Source organism: Mirounga leonina, unplaced genomic scaffold, assembly GCF_011800145.1.
Source record: "Mirounga leonina isolate KUSES-001 unplaced genomic scaffold, KU_Mleo_1.0 Mir_168, whole genome shotgun sequence".
NCBI classification, from domain to species: Eukaryota; Metazoa; Chordata; class Mammalia; order Carnivora; family Phocidae; genus Mirounga; species Mirounga leonina.
The window spans coordinates 34,585,540-34,603,301 of NW_023270426.1; the positions used below are offsets into that span (position 1 = coordinate 34,585,540).

The following is a 17,762-nucleotide window of genomic DNA, read 5'->3' on the forward strand; positions in this document are numbered from 1 at the left end:
GTTCTGGGGATTAAATTTTTGCTGAAATTTTTACTCATCACAAAAAATGGATTTTTATTTTTGTCATGCAGAAAAAAAATTGTGAGGAAGAGGCAAGCAGAGTTTTTGGCTAGCAATAAGATTTAAAAAAAACCTCTAAACTTTATCTGGGATCTTAGCAAGCTCAAAAACAACCACCAGAATATTTTTATGGTATCAACTTAACAAATTCTCTAAGACCCCAAAATGTTTTATCAGATTGAATTCTATCCAGTTATCAGTTTGGGGGCTCTATTAAACAAGTATTTTAAACACTTAAGAGTCCACAAGGCTGGTTTCAGATGTAAGCAGATTTTGCTCTCATGGAGCTTTGTTCTGGTGGGAGAGACAGAGGATGGACAAATACACAGATAGATAAGCCAGTTTGTAATAAGCATTGTAAAGGAAATTAAAGCAGGGTAAGGAATAAAGAGTAACGGGGGAGGACTGCTTTCCTTCCATTTCTCCGGAGCTCTCAAGCTCATTGATACCTAAGGACTTCTGCAAGTGGTTTCTCATCTGGACCACCCCTCCCCTCCCCTCCCTTCCTCTTCCTGTCAACTCTCCCTTCTTGCCTGGTTACCTCTCACTACCCTTCAGCACTCAGTCCCAGATCGCTTTCCTAAGGAAGCCTTCTTCGGCCGTCCAGAAGAGATGAAGTTCTGGCGCCCGCTTAATCACAGCACAGGAGCTTCTTCGTTTGTACTGAGCACTTGATGGTGACCTGCGTTTGGAAGGGTTTATTGCCTGTGTCCCTTCTAGAGTCTGGCTCAGGAAAGCAGAGACTGTCTTGTTCTCTACTGAATCCTTAGAACCTTAGCAAGGTGAGTCGACATAATTTGGTTTTGTTTGATTATGAGTATCAGTACTAACTTATGCCACTATTCTTTCATTTCACTTCGTCCATCTGCATCACTCTTGAAAACCTGGGCTGAATAACCTACAACTTAAAATGAATAGTCTTTTATTTGTAAAAGATCGAGTCATAAATAGGCAGAATCAACCCATGCTTTTATTTTCATTGCATATAAAAATTTCATATGAAGGTATTGATGTACAGTACTATCCCCATGGGCTGTAAGAGAGGCTAAGAAACCACTAAAAGAATCATCATCATTTGTAATGCTCACACACAATTTACCACTCTGAAAACATATCCTAAGAAATAAAATTAAAAACAACCAAAATCAGTAAGGATGTTTTTCATAATTATAGTGTCCCCTTTGTACTGTTTAAAACAAAAGTAATCAAATTCCTTTGGGCCAGGGCTGCTAAAATCTACAGTTTGTGTCAAAAAAATAAAATAAAATAACAGGAGGCTCATTTTTTTCCTGGAAAAAGGATCTCTCGCTAAGTCAAGTGCTCTGAGGGCTGGGCAAGAGTGGGAGGCAGTTTCCATGCCACCCAGTGGGAATTTTTCATAACTTTTGGGAGCTGGCCATTATTCCAAGTTTAATTTTTTAAAATTCAAAAGCCATAGTAGTTTCGCAGAAACAAATTCTAGAGAACGGTGAATCGTTTTTGTGTGAATTGGCATCATATAAAAACTGTGTTTTATCTAGGATTTACACACATTATGGAAATTTGGTTGGTCTTAGTTGGAAAATTCTAGGGTTAAAAAAAAAAATGACCTTTTCCTATTACATATTCTCGTAACAGGAAGCTGATGAATCAATGACTGACCAACACATATGGCCTGAGGCTCTAGTTTCAAATCAAGTTCATTTGCCTATGTGCTTAAGAAGCCAAGAAGGCTTTGTTATCACTGGACAAGAACATATTTTCCCAATTAGTGTTTGAAAGTAAAAAAAACCCAACAATCAGATGTAACTACCTGAAGGAGCTCCTGAAAGAATCGTTACGTATGCAGTGCTGCTTCGTGGCAAGTTAAAAGCTTGTATCTCAGAAGGGTCTCAGAATCTTCCAGCTGAAATCCAATTGGTTCAAAGCTTGGATGTAAAATGCCCAGCCCTAGCCCCCCCACCCATTACCTTACTTTCAAATGCAGCAAAACAGAAGAAAATATTGGTTAAAGTTAAGGCACAGCCCTGGGACCAAAGACCTGCAGCTATGTTTTTTAAGTTTATATATCTTTATGTATTTTATAGTTTTCTTGAATCTTCCATAAACAAGCTCTAAGGTGACAAGACTATATTACAGGAGAAAAGAAAATGTACAAGGAGTATGTATACACACCATTCATTCTCTCACCAAGAGTTTCCAAATATATCAACACCATCCCGTCATGGGATGATGTTTTAATAAGAACTGATAATTTACAATTAACATTACAGTATGTACATTACAATAAATACATGGTTGTAAACAGACAAACAAGACTGTATTACAGGTAAGGTCATTTGGTGAGAAAAAAAATGCATGGCACAAAAAATAAATAATGCATTCAAAAATTATCATAAAGCTTTCTGTAAAATCCATTTCATTCAAGTTTTTTTTCCTTGTCTGCAATTTGTTCTATCTACATTACTTTCTTGTGAATCTTAAGTGATGTAAAAGAAAATTAAAACAGCATTATTGTGTTTAGTAACTTGCAAGCTGAAATGTACTGGTTTTATGCAAACTTGGACATTTCTCCCCATACAGTACCCAGAGATTGCATTTGCTTATGGCATTTTAGGAAATGTAAAGCCACTTGTATAAGGATGTTCTTTTTAAAGCAGTGTATAATTCTGAAGCACATTTTGGCGAAAGAGAAGGAAAGAGAAAGAGGGGAGAGGATAAGCAGATTGTACAGTGCGTTAGTCCCTGTCTCTTAGATATTATGTATGCCTTTTCTACAATTTGATTGTCCACCAGTGAGTATCTTCACATGTGACCATTATTAACCAACAAACTGAAACAAAACAAAAAAAAACCCCTCTGTTTTTCAATGCAGTTACAAATCCTTCCAGGTCTGGATTTGTTTGTGATATATTGCTACTTTAATTTTTTTCCTATTAAGATTTTAGGCACTCTGTGGGGGAAATACCAAGCATTAGTGAGAGGAGGGAATGACAATATTTTGGATAAAGGAATAAGCTCTAGATTGTTTGCCTTTTTTTTAGACCTCAATCAAGGACAAATAAAATTAAACAAGTTTCCAAATGTTCTTGCAAAACCACTTGGCTAAACACGGGACTTTATTTGAAAGATTACTTATTTTTTTTCAGGGAGAGGAGAGTGGAAATCTGAAAATTAATTGGTTGACTCCCGTTCTGCTCTAAGAACAGATCTGAGCTACATAATTTTTCTATCAAAGTTTCCCCTGTGGATCTCAGGGTTTTAAAATAGGGACTATCTTCAGCTTTGGGTCATTTCCCAGGCTGATGACTTAGTTATTAGTCCCCAGTAGACTCCTTGAGAAATCCCAAATATAAATGTTTTTCAGGGTTACAACTTTTCTTGACAGTTTATTTTCCATTTGGTCAGATAACCTTTTTGGTTTCTATTTCAATTTTTGGATATCAACGTGAAATGATTATTTGGGCTCCAAATTCTTCATAGAGAAGGCAAACACTTTATTAAGAGCTGAAATGGGAAGAAAGTCCAAAGTAAGTAAGTACCACAGGATGCCAACTGAAGGTAAATACTGGGAAGTAATCCCAAAAATTGTAATACATTTCTTGGTGCTAAATGCAGCCAAGAGCCATCTCTGTTACTTTGGTAGAATCCTCTTACCCAACCTAGTATTTCAGGGTGGCATTATATTACCAAACCTCTGGCAATGGCGTCATCAACTTCTCTCCCTCGGTGCATTTAAAGTTCTCCTCTACAAGACATACTTATGGACCAATGATAACTGAGAAAGCAATTTCTACATTACGTGGCTGTCCAATTAAGGAAGAGTAGTTGCTACGCTTAAAATGCCTTCTCAAGAATATTCCTCATAGAGTTCTTAATCCCATGGTGAAATCATGGAAACAAAAGAGCATTAGTTGTAGTGGTGTTTGTTTCTTAATATATTCTGCTAATATTGTTAAAAACCACCTAGCTAGCTGTTAACTTTTCTCTATGAATCAAGAGTAAAAGTTAGTCATTATGTATGGCCTTGTGGTCGAAATGAATGGTGACTCTAGCCTGACTACCTCCTTCTCTTCATCAATCAGAATGGTGGTGATATATTTGATAAGACCCCATCTAGTGAACATGGACAGAGATTCATACACACACTAAAGAATAAAGCAGCACAAGGGGAAAAAGTTTTTCTTACTACAACGGACTGTGAAAACAATAAAAATGAGCATAAAATGTGTGGGTTATTACAAAGACATGCACTTGTGAAATGAGGGTCTATTGACAACAGCAAAAAGTTACCAGAAGACACTAAATAGGAAAATATCTAAAAAAGACTGACCATTTTAGCTACTGGGTATTTATATATCTCTTACTTGCTTCAGACAACACCAACTGATGATTGTTTATGAGGCTTAAGACACAGTAGACAGAATGCACATCAAAGTATTACAGAACAAATATTTACTTTGTACACCGTGAAAAAAATGTCAGTGGGAGCAACTCTGAAAAGACTGAAATGAAAGCCAAGTAAATGAAGACCTACAAAAAGGGTTTCCTGCAACATAAAGTTGGGTTTTGTTTTAAAATATGGAAGTCATTGGTATATAAAACAATGAATCACTACAAATTAGTTAATTGCTATGAACTCTAAGGTGCAAGTAAAATTCGTAAATTAGATTTATCCAGTGTAGCACAGATTTGTACTGAAAACTTGCAAGTTACTCCTTAGAAAAAAATAACCAGTGGCAGATGAAGTTTTGAACATAGTTTTTTAAATATAATACCTCAATACATTTAATAATAAAAGTAATAAGCTCTACAAAAAATCTGTTTTACATATCATACAAAATGTAGAGGTCAGTGCAGCTCACTGAACTGCACTGTTCAGTCATGTTTCAGGAAGACTTGAAATTAGAAAATTATGCAATTTCTGTGGCTCATCTTCCTCCTGGTAACAGATTCGTGCTGTGTCCTGTTCCTGACACATTTGTTGCTTCATCCGTGAGTTCACTCTGTCTGTGTAATGCCGCCTTTCTGCTGAAAATATTGCGAACAAATAAAAAGTAAAGAAACCCCAAAGCCTATCAACTCTTGGGCTGCTGGATGAGCCACACTCCCTTGAAAACATTTTACAGTTGATTTTCTCTGCTCTGTCAGCTCTTACCAAGCTGAAGTCTTGTTAAAATGCTGTTCATGAAGATGTCCCCCTTGCTCTGATGACACGGAGGTGAAAAACTGGTTACAGTATTCCTGAGCGCGAGACTGCGTAGTCAAGGTCAGTTTTGTTCAACAGACATCCTGGCAGATGACAGTGAGGTGTGACCATGGTTGTGGCATGTGACATGCACTTTGGAAACAATTTTTCTACTTAAATTAAAAAAAAAAAAAAAAGGCGTGACATTCTTTGCACTGTTACGTGTCAGGAGAATGATCTTCTATTACACAGGCTTCGGGCTGGCTGTCTTCTTCCTCCCCCACTGTCTCCTCTTCCACCTGCTCATCAAGGGGAATTTCAGTAGACTCCGAGTCTTGAGTACAGAGAGTCTTGGAGTCACTGCAGCTAGTGTCTTCTTCCACCTGACTTCCACTGTCCTTTTCGGTGTCGGACTCGCCATCTTCCTCTAAAGTGAGTTCAAACTGGAACTTCTCGGTTTGACCCTGCCGGCCTTCTTCCTGGTCATCAGGCGCTGGGGAGGGGCTCTGAGGAATTGTGCTCTGGTACCATTCACGATTGTCCTCCAAAGTGTCCAGAATGTCCTGGGCGTCAGGATGCACGAGGTCCGCCCATGTCTCCCAGAGAGGATGAACGATATAGTCTATGAAGCCCACCTAGTTAAAAAAATTCCGATTTGAGTATAAGACTTGGGACTAAGAAACAATGGAAAAGGTGAACGAGATCCTACAAATGTACCTGATTATGTATCTAATTATATCAATTTATATACATATATATAATTTATGTTAAAATATAAAAAATACAACATGGCCCACAAACATAACACTGAACAGAAGACTTCTGGCCTGAGTGTGGTAAATAGTCACTATTTTGGGCAATAGAACATATAAAAGTGTTGTTACTAGCTGGTGAAAATTAGCAAGAACTCTTAGTTCAAGAGTACGTTTATGATGTAAAAAATTTCCCTTTCTTTATATATAAGTAGGGCTTGGGCATTAGACCTGGACTTTATTTTAGAATGGCCAATTTATAGGTGAGTCCAGATAAGTAAAGTCAGACCAGGTACTCTATATGGCTTCATATAACTGAATTCACTTATGAGTTCAGATGGCCCCAAAATCTCTATATATGTGTATACTATATGAATACGGTCATAATGGATAAATATAATGTCATGAGAAATGAATATATGACCATATGAATAAAAATAATAAGAATGAGAGTTTTCTGGCTCATAAACACTGAAGTGAAATTGAGCCTGTCAAAAACAAAGTAATTTTAAAGACCCAATGAAATACTGTGTGATGTGTATACAAAGCGATCAAATGTTCAGGTTGGAGTTGTGTTCTCTCTGCAAACTTTATGCTTAATGCATCACCTGTGACTTTTCCACAGATGCATTGTGCTTGTCACACATGGGACTGATCTCCATGCCCCGCTCCCTCTCTCTGTCTCCTTGGCGGAAGAACTCCTCCATGATGCGGTCCGTCCACTGGCGGTACAGCTGGAGAGGCTTCGTGGGGTTGCTCAGGTCTGCACAGTGCACCATATTCTGAAGGACCTATTAAAAGAGACACTTTATTCAGCACCTGCTGCTGCTTGTTTTGTTTTTTTTTTTTAATAGAAATTCACAGTGGATGAATGTGACACTTAAAAATACATGTAGTGTAAGATTCCTTCCAAACAGCTCAACTATGATGTGTCTGTGTATGGTTCACACTTGTATTAATAGCCCCCAATAATGTCCCTTCCACCATACCTAAATATCACTTGAAACTGCTTATGTGTGCATGGCTGATTAAATTCAGGGCTGCTTAAGTGGTCGGTTTTGTGAGACATTAGGTGTTTTTTTTTTTTTTTTTTACGCAAATGCAAATGAAAAAAACCAATAGAATTTTATCTGGTTAATTCTCAAGATTAAGAATTTGGTTAAAAAATTCTGCTTAAAATTACTAAAATTATAAGCTGGAAGAAAGGAAACAAAAATCTTATCAAAGTTAGACTCTTAACAAAGTTAGACATGTGCACACAAACACAGAACAAATTCAAATGATGTTTTACCTGAATCCTATCAGAATAATTATCAAGAAGAAGAACTCCAGAACTTGTCACTTTCTTAGTTTCAACCATAGTTTTCAAATCAGCCAGTAGATTCATGTGTTTTGACATGTCTGTTGCAAGTACCTTAAAAGAGTATTTTAGTAAGTAACAAAGTCCAGAGGAAAAGTCCCCAGAATTTGCACATGAAAACATTAACACAGAACGTGAAAGAAATGGAGGAACACTATGGCATCTAACAGCAGTGAATGGGAATTCTGTACTATTCCTTCGGGCAGCCTCTTGGGCTTTGCTGTAGGTTTTCTGGAAGCCCAGATAAACATGTGCAATATACAGAAGGTTAGCACCCAGCAACCACTTTCGTGGTGAAGAAAGGGGATGAGATCCCCATAGATAAGAAATCAGCACATGTTCTGAAGTTTTTTTTGCTCCTTGGACTAGAAAGTGGTCCCTGAACTATGACCAAGTAATTCAACGTTGCTCACAGAATACTTCAGAAAATGGTTAATTTTCTGCTGTCCCAAGACAGATAATTCCTACCTTTGTAGGTACAAAGCTTAACACAGTAAGTTTCTGATAACCAGAGGCTTTCCTGTGTCTCGTAATTACCGTGAATAATATGCATAAAGAGAAGTCATGGATGTCTGTAAACAGCACCGTCTACCGACATAAATTTATTTTCCATTTCACAAGTGGAGAAAATCCATTTGAACTAACTGATTTTGTTACTCATTTTCCCTGCCTGCCACCAGACTGGAGAAGTTCAAAAATAAAACTAGAATGATGACGACAAGCTGTCACTATTCTGAACTCCAAACCGCTGGAAGGAGAAAACCTACTGGAGAACCTCATTGCACAGCATAGGCGGCTTCTTGAACGTAAGGGGCAGCGTGAAGTTTTGAAACACAGGGTTCCATTTACCTGATACTCATCTCATTCTTGCTCTTTTAAAAAAACCACTTGTATTACAACTTTCTTTTTTGCTTTTATCAGCTACTTACAATGTCAATGACCATCTTCCTTAATGATTGTCTTTGCTTTTTGGTCAAATTCTGGAAAATATCACAGTTTTCTTCCTGAAGCAACTTAAAGCCCACAGCCAAATGATGGTTCTCCAAGACAGAAGAATCATTGTACATCAAGGCAAGTTCGGAGTCTTGAAAGATAGAAAGGAGATAGAAGATAAGCAAAGCCACTTTTTCTGAGTTTATCTTGGTCTTCATATTCTGAGACAGTTTGGGTTTAAGAAACAATTTCCCCTCAACATCCCGTTAGCCTTACCATGACATGACACCACCCAGGAGAGAAAACACTAGTTAGTGTAACCGTGGAAAGGAGCACTGGAATCTTGGGGGTGAATTCTAATGCTACTGACATGCAACCAGTCATTTCAGTCTACGGTCCTCAGCTGCCGCTTTTCTAAAGTGGAAGAAGAGTTGGGCGGAATGTTCTTGAACCTCCCCTCCAGATGTGCCACAGGCAGCTCCATGGGCAGCAGAACATGGCATCATTTCTAACAGCTGTAACATTTCAACAGCATAAGGTGCACATTCCTGCTAACTGTGGACCACCTTCCCAACATTTCATAGAGTGTAAGGATCCTGTGATTTAGGATTATACTCAAGAACAGTCTGGAACAAATGAACAATATTAGATTTGTTCATCTGCTCTTACTCATTTTTTTCCATAGCACAGCTTTGGAAGTCGAAGTGTTACTCATTTTTTCCATGTTTTTTCCCGAGTACCATGGCCGTCGCTACATACAGATATATAGCCCTTCCCACCTGCATGCTCATGACTTCACAGAGACAGGTGTTCAGCTGCCTACATAACTCCACGGTGAAGATTTTGCTGCTCCCTTATGACTGCCCTGGACCTTTGTATTTTAGGCAGTAAGATCCTGCTCCTTTCCTGGTTCCTGTAAATAGTAGACCAACCCCATAAGGTAGTCATTAAAAAAAATTGGTGCTTTATTCTGTTTCCACTTAGGTCACTGTAAAGACCAAAAGCACATGTATTTGATCTTTTTTCCTGACTAATGCCTGGGAAATATATATTCATTTCTAAGAAACAAATACCCAATGCTACTCAATGACTATTTTAAAGGAACCAGGAAGGAAAAGAGAGGTTCAAGACATATTTCTATTGTGAAATCCTATGAATTTACCAGGACTATAGAAATAGGAATTTACACATCTAAATTTTTGCTCTCAAACTACAGGAACGGAGATGTTTAGAGTACCAAGGAGCAGGTATGTACGGTCTCTTTTGGGGGGATAAAACAATAGTGTTCACTCATTCATTCAGATAGTATCTGGTCAGGTCTGACTTTCAAATGGTCTCTGAAAGCTTCTAACTGTGAACATTTATCTATAGATGTTAAACATAGAAATAAAAAAATTAACACTATATAGGATCTTAGCCCCTGGTATTTTTGTTTCTACAGTAGAATCCTATTAATAGATATATATTGGAAAGAAGGCAAATGTTTTCTGACTGGACAAATAATGCCCAATTCAACTTTTAGGGTTCTTGTAAGGGAATAAATATGCATATAGATAAGAGGCATTAATGCACCAACCTGACTCAGGCTTACAAAAACCCAGACAGGTTTATATACCTCATGAAGAAAAAAGAAAGAAAATAAGGCTGTGGAGCCTACAGAAGAACAAGGTGAGGATTGTTACTTTAAGGAAGAGGGTGATCTGTGGTATGGATGCTCTAACAACGAGTCTCAATTCTAATCAATGTAAAGATGGCCTTGCACACAGAGGGCAGTCCAAGAGTCCTGACAAAGCCTGCCTTGGAAAGCTGTTGGCTCCTGACATTTACTAAGAATCCAGACTGGCCAGAAAGGTGATGAAAAGATTCCTTACAAGTGGGTCTCCCCTGCCTCTCCAGTTTTGGGGCTGTTAACAAGAAGGTGGTGAAGACCACTGATTTTTAAATGAACGTGTGGCAGCATTTAAGCAACTGAATCTCAGGGTAGTCATTTAACTTTCTACTCTTTAGGGCTGAAGGCACGTGGACACATCTAAAGGAGGTAAGATTATGCATCTCCTGGGAAGTTTTTCTCCAAAGACACTACTGCAGCACTTCTATATAGAGTCCTTGAAGGTTCGGGAATCACCAGAAAGTTGCCTTCATACTTTGCTCTAAGGTACAGGAAGGTGGTGGTGGTGGTGGTGGTGGGGGTGGGTGAGAAAATAGTTGATAGAACATTTCTGTTGAAACCCATTCATCCTCAAGGCCCAGTACAAGTTACCTCTTGCATGAAGCCCGTCCTGATTACCACAGGCAGAACTGCTCACTTTTTGCTATAAAGTCCTTTATAATTTGTACCACTGATTTGGCCCTGATCACATTCCACCTGACTTGTCATTATCTCTGTTCAAGTCTTAACAATCTCTTCCAAAGACCTCCCAACCCACTTAGAGACTTAAGACCCTATATAAAATGAAAAGTCATTCATGTAATGTGCATGGTTGTCTGGTTTCTCCAGCACTTCTGAACAAAATATTTCTCCTTGAAATAGGGAAGGGAAGTGGTAGTTTTAAGATCTAGTTGCCAAGGACAAAGGATTAAAACTGGCTCACTCCCTCAATTCATTAACGCCCTATGCCCGTAACCTGCCTTATTTTTCTCCATGGGACTAGTCCCATCTGATATTCATGTGTTACAGTTTATTCTCTTCCAGTGGAATGCAAGCTCTTCAAAGCCAGGCCATTACCTCATTCACCCATATATTCCTAATGCCTAGAACGTTGTTTGGCACAGAGTAGGCTCTCAGTATTTTTTTGTTGAATAAAATATCAATCTCTGTAGTATTTTATATAATCACATTTGATAAAAATGAATTTATCCTTATTATGAAAGTGTTAGATTTATGCAGAAAAATAACATTCTATATATAATCCACAGATACAGCTATGGAAAGCTTATTTTAAAATGAGACTAGAGAAATAAAACAGCGTGTATACTGGTAGCTAAATACAGCTCCACTTTAATATAGTGAAATGTCTCTGCTCTTGGAAATCAAAGCCATATGCTTTGAACACATGACCAATGTGAGTAAATCTTTTTCCCTAAAATTTAGGCATCCTTGCTATAAACAAAAATTACTTGTTTTCCAAGTAAAATGTAATACTATATATAGTCTGTACTTTTGACGGTACTTTATTGTTTCAGAAAATAATGCTGTGAAGTCAAATGCTTTTGTTATGACAAATACTCTCCAGCATGTTCTATTCAAAACTTTATGATTCCATTTACATTTTATGGGTTTATTTACATGTACTGTCCTTGAAAAAGACTGACGCAGCTCCCTACCCTGGAATTTCAACTTCTTAAAATCCTACTCGGATTCCCCCATTCCCCCAAATCACTTACAAAACTTAACCAACTCTGCAGTAGAAATGATGTCTCTGTGTCTCAAAACCCCTGGCATGTTTACCAAGAGTGTACGTATCATTAGTATCAAATCATTTGGAGCCTACAAGTGAAACAAAGCATGGGAACTGTTGTCCCACCAAGAAGCAGAGGAGGACCTGGACTGGGAAGCAGCCTGGTGAGCTCCAGAGCCCTTCTACCAGAGGTGGTCATGCCACCTCACTGTGCCTCTGGAGCCTCCTTAAAATAGGACAAGTGACCTCCCAACTATGGGTATGTAAATGTGATGATTACAAGTCTTTAGACTTCTCTATTATAAGAAACAGATTCAACCCTTGGCTTTGGACAAGTTGGCAGCACCAGCTCCAAGGTGAGAGTGCTAGTCTGAACCACTGAGGCTCAATCAATCCATGAAAAAAACCCAGAAAACATGCACTTAATGTCTATATATTAAAAAAAGGGGGGGGGGCTGCGGCAAACTAAAAATAATCACATAATTTTGATAGAGTATTTCAACAAAGCTATTTATTACAAGTTTACAAGTTATGAGAGAGAGTCCTTTATAGAATGCGATGAAGTTCAAACTTACTTGTGTTACTGGTTACTTATTAACCTCTCCTGCGTCCTGAAATAAAATGCTTGCTGGCATGACCCCTAGTCAAAAGCTAACTAAGGCCTTGAATTCTCATAACGATCTGGGGCCCTGATCCACCCTGGGATACTTTCATGTACCAGCTGATGATGCTGATTCATCCTTGCAGGAATAACACAGCCTCCTCACACCCCACCCTGGAGAAAACATTAGGGATCCAAAGCTGCTTTGGGAACTGTTAACCTCCCAGTGTTGCTGAGGTCTCGGAGAAAGGAGATCATCCCACGATCACTGAATAACAAAGTATTTCCAGAAGTAGGATCAGTTACCCTTCCACCTCAGGCAGGTCATCAGCAAAATGACCTTAAAGAGGCCACTGTTACTGTATGTATTAGTGACCCCTAAATCTGTTCATCATCTATCTCAGAGGGTCTCAAACTTTGGAGGGCATCAGACTCATCTATGGACTGACGCCTTGCTACTTAAATTTCACACTCCATGGGTACCCTAATGCCTGCCAGAGTTCTCCAGTGCCAGCCTAAGCCCATTTGACCTTAGGGGGTCTACAAGAGAGAATACCAGAGCCAGTTCTCATTTTTCTTAAAAACATTATCAGAGTACTTGGAAACAGTGACTTTATTTTCCACTGTTTTAATCTGTTCTCTAATCTCTTAATTGTAATGCTACAATAAGAGAACAAAAGTACCGTACGGAGTAGAATACAAAGATAACACACCAGTCTTTATTTTGGGTGTTAATTTAAAGAAAAAAACGCATATCTCTTTTTAAAGGCTGACATTAAAACAAAATTTTTATGTCTTTGTAAAATCTTGATATGCATGCATAAGAATCAAAATAAAAAATCGGGTCAGGCTAAGGAAAAGGACCAGCGTACAGCACACTGTACTATATGACCTCTCTGCCCTTCACAGAAGGAGAAGCTTAAGCACTGATACTGTAAACTCATATAGTTGCATCTGATGTGTATGAATAGCTATGTGTTAGTATTTAGTAATGCCTTGATGACTCTTGAAAGAGGCCCAGTATAGGTTCTCATAAGATAGCTGGAACGTGAGATTTAGCCTCTCCAATCCTGGGTTAGGAAGTTCATGAACCAAACTTCTAAAATGTACTTGAGTAACCACACCTCTCAGGAAATTCATGACCTTCCCAACCCTCCTATGTATAAAATGAGTCACAGAGGTGCATTTTGTTATAGAGTAGTCTAGAGGCAATTGAGATATAAAAAATAGACATAAATAATCTTAAAGATCTGAGTTAAATCTCTCAAAATGAGGCTACATTTAAATTGCCTCTTTAAATCTGGCTACAGCAAAGTATAGGGAATAAAAGGGGAATGAAAAGACGCCACAGAGTTCGACTTCTGTAGTCACAAGAAGGCTGTTAATCCACAATCTCACAGCAAAAAAGGGGCAGATTTTTAATAGATGTAAGAAATTCTCTAACAACTTTGCATTTTTTTTGTATATAAATGTGAATTTATAACACTGATATAGCACGGTGGGAGGAAATTAAATACTACTACATTTAAATCATTTACCAATTAACTTCAAGTATCAAAAGAATAGAAATTTTGTAAAACTGAAACCTCTTTGCAAAGGCATAGCTCAAATATTGCCTAAACATTCCCTACAGAGGTTTTCTATGAAGCCGTGTGTCAGAGATGCCCCATATTAAACAGTCTCTATCACTCCTCATATGTCCAAATTCAGTGATGCCTTTTTTTTTTTTAAATAACGATTTTATTTATTTATTTGAGAGAGAGAGAGAGAGAGAGAGAGCAGGCAAGCATGTGCATGAGCAGAGGCTGGGGGTCTGGGGGGTGAGAGAGAAGCTGACTCTTCACTGAGCAGGGAGCCTGGAGCTCAATCTCAGGACCCTGCAATCATGACCTGAGCTGAAGGCAGACGCATAACCGACTGAGCCACCCAGGCGTCCCAAGGGCTGACTTCTTATTTGATGAAATGTCATGGGTTCGAGAAAAAATTTAATGGTTAAAAATATTTAAATAAAAGAGAAATCAAAAGAGATAAAAAGTCAAAGAGATGTTCTTACTGCCCTCAACAGAAGATGTAAAAAGGAAAGAACAGAGCTGGGCATGGTGGTGTATGAGGAAAGAGTAATCACAGCCTCTGAAGAGGATGAAATGACAACCTAAATAAAGTGAGGAAGGTCTAATTTTTCCTGTTTTTACTTCAAACTTTAGGGACAATATAACTATCTAAATCTTTCTGCAAACTTTCACTTTTGATTACCCTTGTCTACTAACATATTATTTCTAGAGAAGTACTGGAATGCATGTTTTTCAAACAACATAAGCCTCATGGGATAGAATGATAATTTTCAGAGCTAGGTTACATTAATACACACTATCAATAAAATGCACATTTACACATCCCAAAAGAACATTATGGCCCTGGAAACATCCCAAGTTTATAAACAAGCTCAGTCATTCTAAAACATACAAAGGAAAAATTTTTTCTGCAAAAACAAACCACTCACTTGTATTGATCAGAAACTGATTTGACACACCGGGATGATCTACATCATGTATTGCACTAGCAAAAATTGCTGCAAGAATCTCCAAATCTGTAAACACAGCCTATAAAATCAGACAAGACAGATAACATTATTATTCTGTAATAATATAATGGAAGATATATACAAATGCGAAATTACTTCCTAGAATTTGCTGGAAAACAGAATGAAGCTTCAAAATATTTAATAGATTATTTTAAAAGTATTCAAGATGTTTAAGGATGTCCTGAAAATGTACATAAAATTAATGACATGAGCAATTATTTTCTTTCATTCAAACAGGGACTCTCAATCTCAGCAGAACTGACAATTGAGGCCAGATTATTCTGTTGTGGGAGGCTATCCTGTGCTCTGTAGTATCAGGATCCCTGGCCTGAAGCATGAGATGTCAGAAGCATCTATCTCCAAGTTGTGACAGACAACAAGGTCTCCACATATTGTCAAATGTCCCTGGGGGGGGGGGGGTCAGGGCAGGAGGAATAGGGAGGAACCATCCCCAGTAGAGAACCATTTACTCAGATGATGAGGTATTAACACAATTTTATGATGAAAACAATCTGAACTATAAAATATATCAGCAAAAGAGAATCTTTCCCCTAAATGATTAAGGAAATCAAATTGTCTTAATAAACATTTAATGGAACAACTTCTTAACATCTGGTAGGCTTAAAGATGTGTTTCTTTCTGAAAAATTCCATGAAAAATATCAAAGCATTGTCTCTATTTTATAAATATCATCTGTTGAATTATAAATGTAAAAGGCATCAGGCTAAATTCCAAAAAAACTAAGTGAAACTGAATAAGCCAGATGTACCTTATGGAATGTCCACTAGGTCATTTCAAAGAAGCAGTATCATGAACAGATGAATCCCTAAATCTTTGATCAACTTTCACAGGCAAAATTCATCAAAGACTGAACTGTTTATTAATCACAACATTTTTTCCCTATAACTCAACATACTTCCCATGAAGCCATTAATTTTCTGCCCCATACACCCTTCAGTATAGAAGTTTAAGAGATGTTTATGAGTAGCGGGTTAGTGGTCTCAAAGTTTTAGAAACCAGATTTACCTCCAAAGCAGGTGTAGATAACAGCACATGTGTTGACTGGACTACATCTGCAGCATGAATATTGTTGTGGTAGGCCACGTCAGCATGATAATGGTCTTCCAGGGTCATAAGGTATGTAATTAAAGTGTCTACTGGAATTTTAAATGTTTTTAATAAATCCCGTTCCTGTAGGAAAGGAAATCCTCTTAACATTTTGTTTTCACATAAAAATATTTTCCATAGAGTGTGTTAACAGAAAAATCACACCAGTGTCACCTATGGATAACCCAGAAACAGAAATAGCATTCTTGCAGTGTCTAGTGAGGAAAATGGAACCCTTTGAGAATATCCAGGGGCTCTGGGGACAAAGCCAGGGTAGGGCTGTCCTTCTGGGGCCTCACGTGCTTTCCTCAAGAGGTATGGTGTCGGGAATAAGCTGCCAACTGTCAAAGTGTCTGTGTCTGATAATCATGAAGGCAGCTTCAGCCCAGTACCGCTGACTTAGCTAATGGATCACACCAGTTGGAACTCAACATTTTCTCTAGGGTTGGAACATGCCATGCTAGTCCCATGTTGTCTACAGCCTCAACTCCTCATTTATATTCTAATCCTGAGCTGGGGCAAAAGCTCAACAGAATGGGAAACTGACATGGTGAAGAGAGCAGTACAAGAAAGAGCAATTGAAGAAATTATATTCTAAGGTTAGTCAGCAAGGGGCTTATTCTTTTTTTAGTTAGTACTCTACCCTATGCAAATCAGGTCATGTAGATAATTTTTAAACTCTTGTTTTAATGAATTGCTTTAATTTTCCCACATGACTTCTTGGAATGGAAAAAATAACAAAATTGGTTTAGTTGTCTTTGACCCATACTCCATACTTTGTTATCATTTGTCCCTTGGTAAAGGGGCAAATGAGAAAAAAAGCATCAAAATAAGCAAAAGAGAGTGAATAGTAAAGAAGATAAAACACAAGCACATTTCACAGACTAGACATTATGTCACCCAATAAAGGAAAGGTGATAGAACTTAACCACATTACCTGAAAAATAGTATGCATGATAACAGTCAAAGGCCGGTTACCAGACAGCTCTGCTATTCTGAAAACATGAAGACCCCATTTATTCACATCTTCTAGTTCCTGGGGTTACAGAAAGATTGAAAAAATTAGGAAGCAGAAGTAGAATATAAATCAATTAACACATTCATTTAAATGTTACCTTAATAAAAAGAGTGTTAGGTTTAAAAAAAAAAAGATTCATTTTAAATGTAATGGACGCACCCCATAAATACAGGCAAACTTCTAGGTAAACCCACTTAAATGTACTGAAAACTGAATAGTATGCTTTAACCTAACGCCTTCGACAATACAATGTAGTTATATACTTTGACTATCAATTTCAAAGCATTTCTTCAATAGATAAAATCTATTCATAAAACCTTAACTATTCTTCTGAAACCCAAAAGATATCAAATATTTCTAACTCTTGAAGGTAAAACAAGCAAATGGAGATGTAAAAAAGCAACAAACACATACACCAAACCACCTAAGTCCACATATTAATAACACCCAAATAATTTGTAAAGAGCTTTATAAAGTACTTTGCCACCTTTCAAAAAAAAAGGACCCCACAAATTAATGAATTAGTCCTTCTACTTAAAAGAGAAAGAATCAAAACTCATTAAAAGGCATCCCAACATATTATAATCATGATCCTTAAAATCATCTTACCTTGGCAAGGACATCCTCTTGTTCAGTTTTAACCCCAAATCTTGGGATGCTTGAATTTGTCAAACTGGAGCTGTGCATCAACTTCTTGACCCCACTGATCTGAGACATTGGTCTTTTCTTTTTCTCCTTTTCCTTCTGAGTTGGAGAAGGAATTTCCACTTCATGTTGCTTATCTG

General features: G+C 37.8%; 1 protein-coding gene across 8 annotated transcripts in view; it reads right to left on the reverse strand.

Moving 5' to 3' along the window:
* Window positions 1-1,008: 1,008 nt before the first annotated feature.
* The window catches only part of PDE4D (phosphodiesterase 4D), a 1,027,393-nt gene continuing 1,010,639 nt past the window's right edge, over window positions 1,009-17,762 (reverse strand). For all 8 annotated transcript variants that reach the window (XM_035014471.1, XM_035014468.1, XM_035014470.1 and 5 more), the window contains 8 exons: window positions 17,587-17,759; window positions 16,897-16,995; window positions 15,879-16,043; window positions 14,772-14,871; window positions 8,269-8,423; window positions 7,271-7,393; window positions 6,588-6,770; window positions 1,009-5,862 (listed from right to left, as the gene is read on the reverse strand). In XM_035014471.1, the coding sequence (XP_034870362.1) occupies window positions 5,446-5,862; window positions 6,588-6,770; window positions 7,271-7,393; window positions 8,269-8,423; window positions 14,772-14,871; window positions 15,879-16,043; window positions 16,897-16,995; window positions 17,587-17,759 (1,415 nt within the window). In that variant the 3' untranslated portion in view covers window positions 1,009-5,445. The remainder of the gene's footprint in view (window positions 5,863-6,587; window positions 6,771-7,270; window positions 7,394-8,268; window positions 8,424-14,771; window positions 14,872-15,878; window positions 16,044-16,896; window positions 16,996-17,586; window positions 17,760-17,762) is intronic.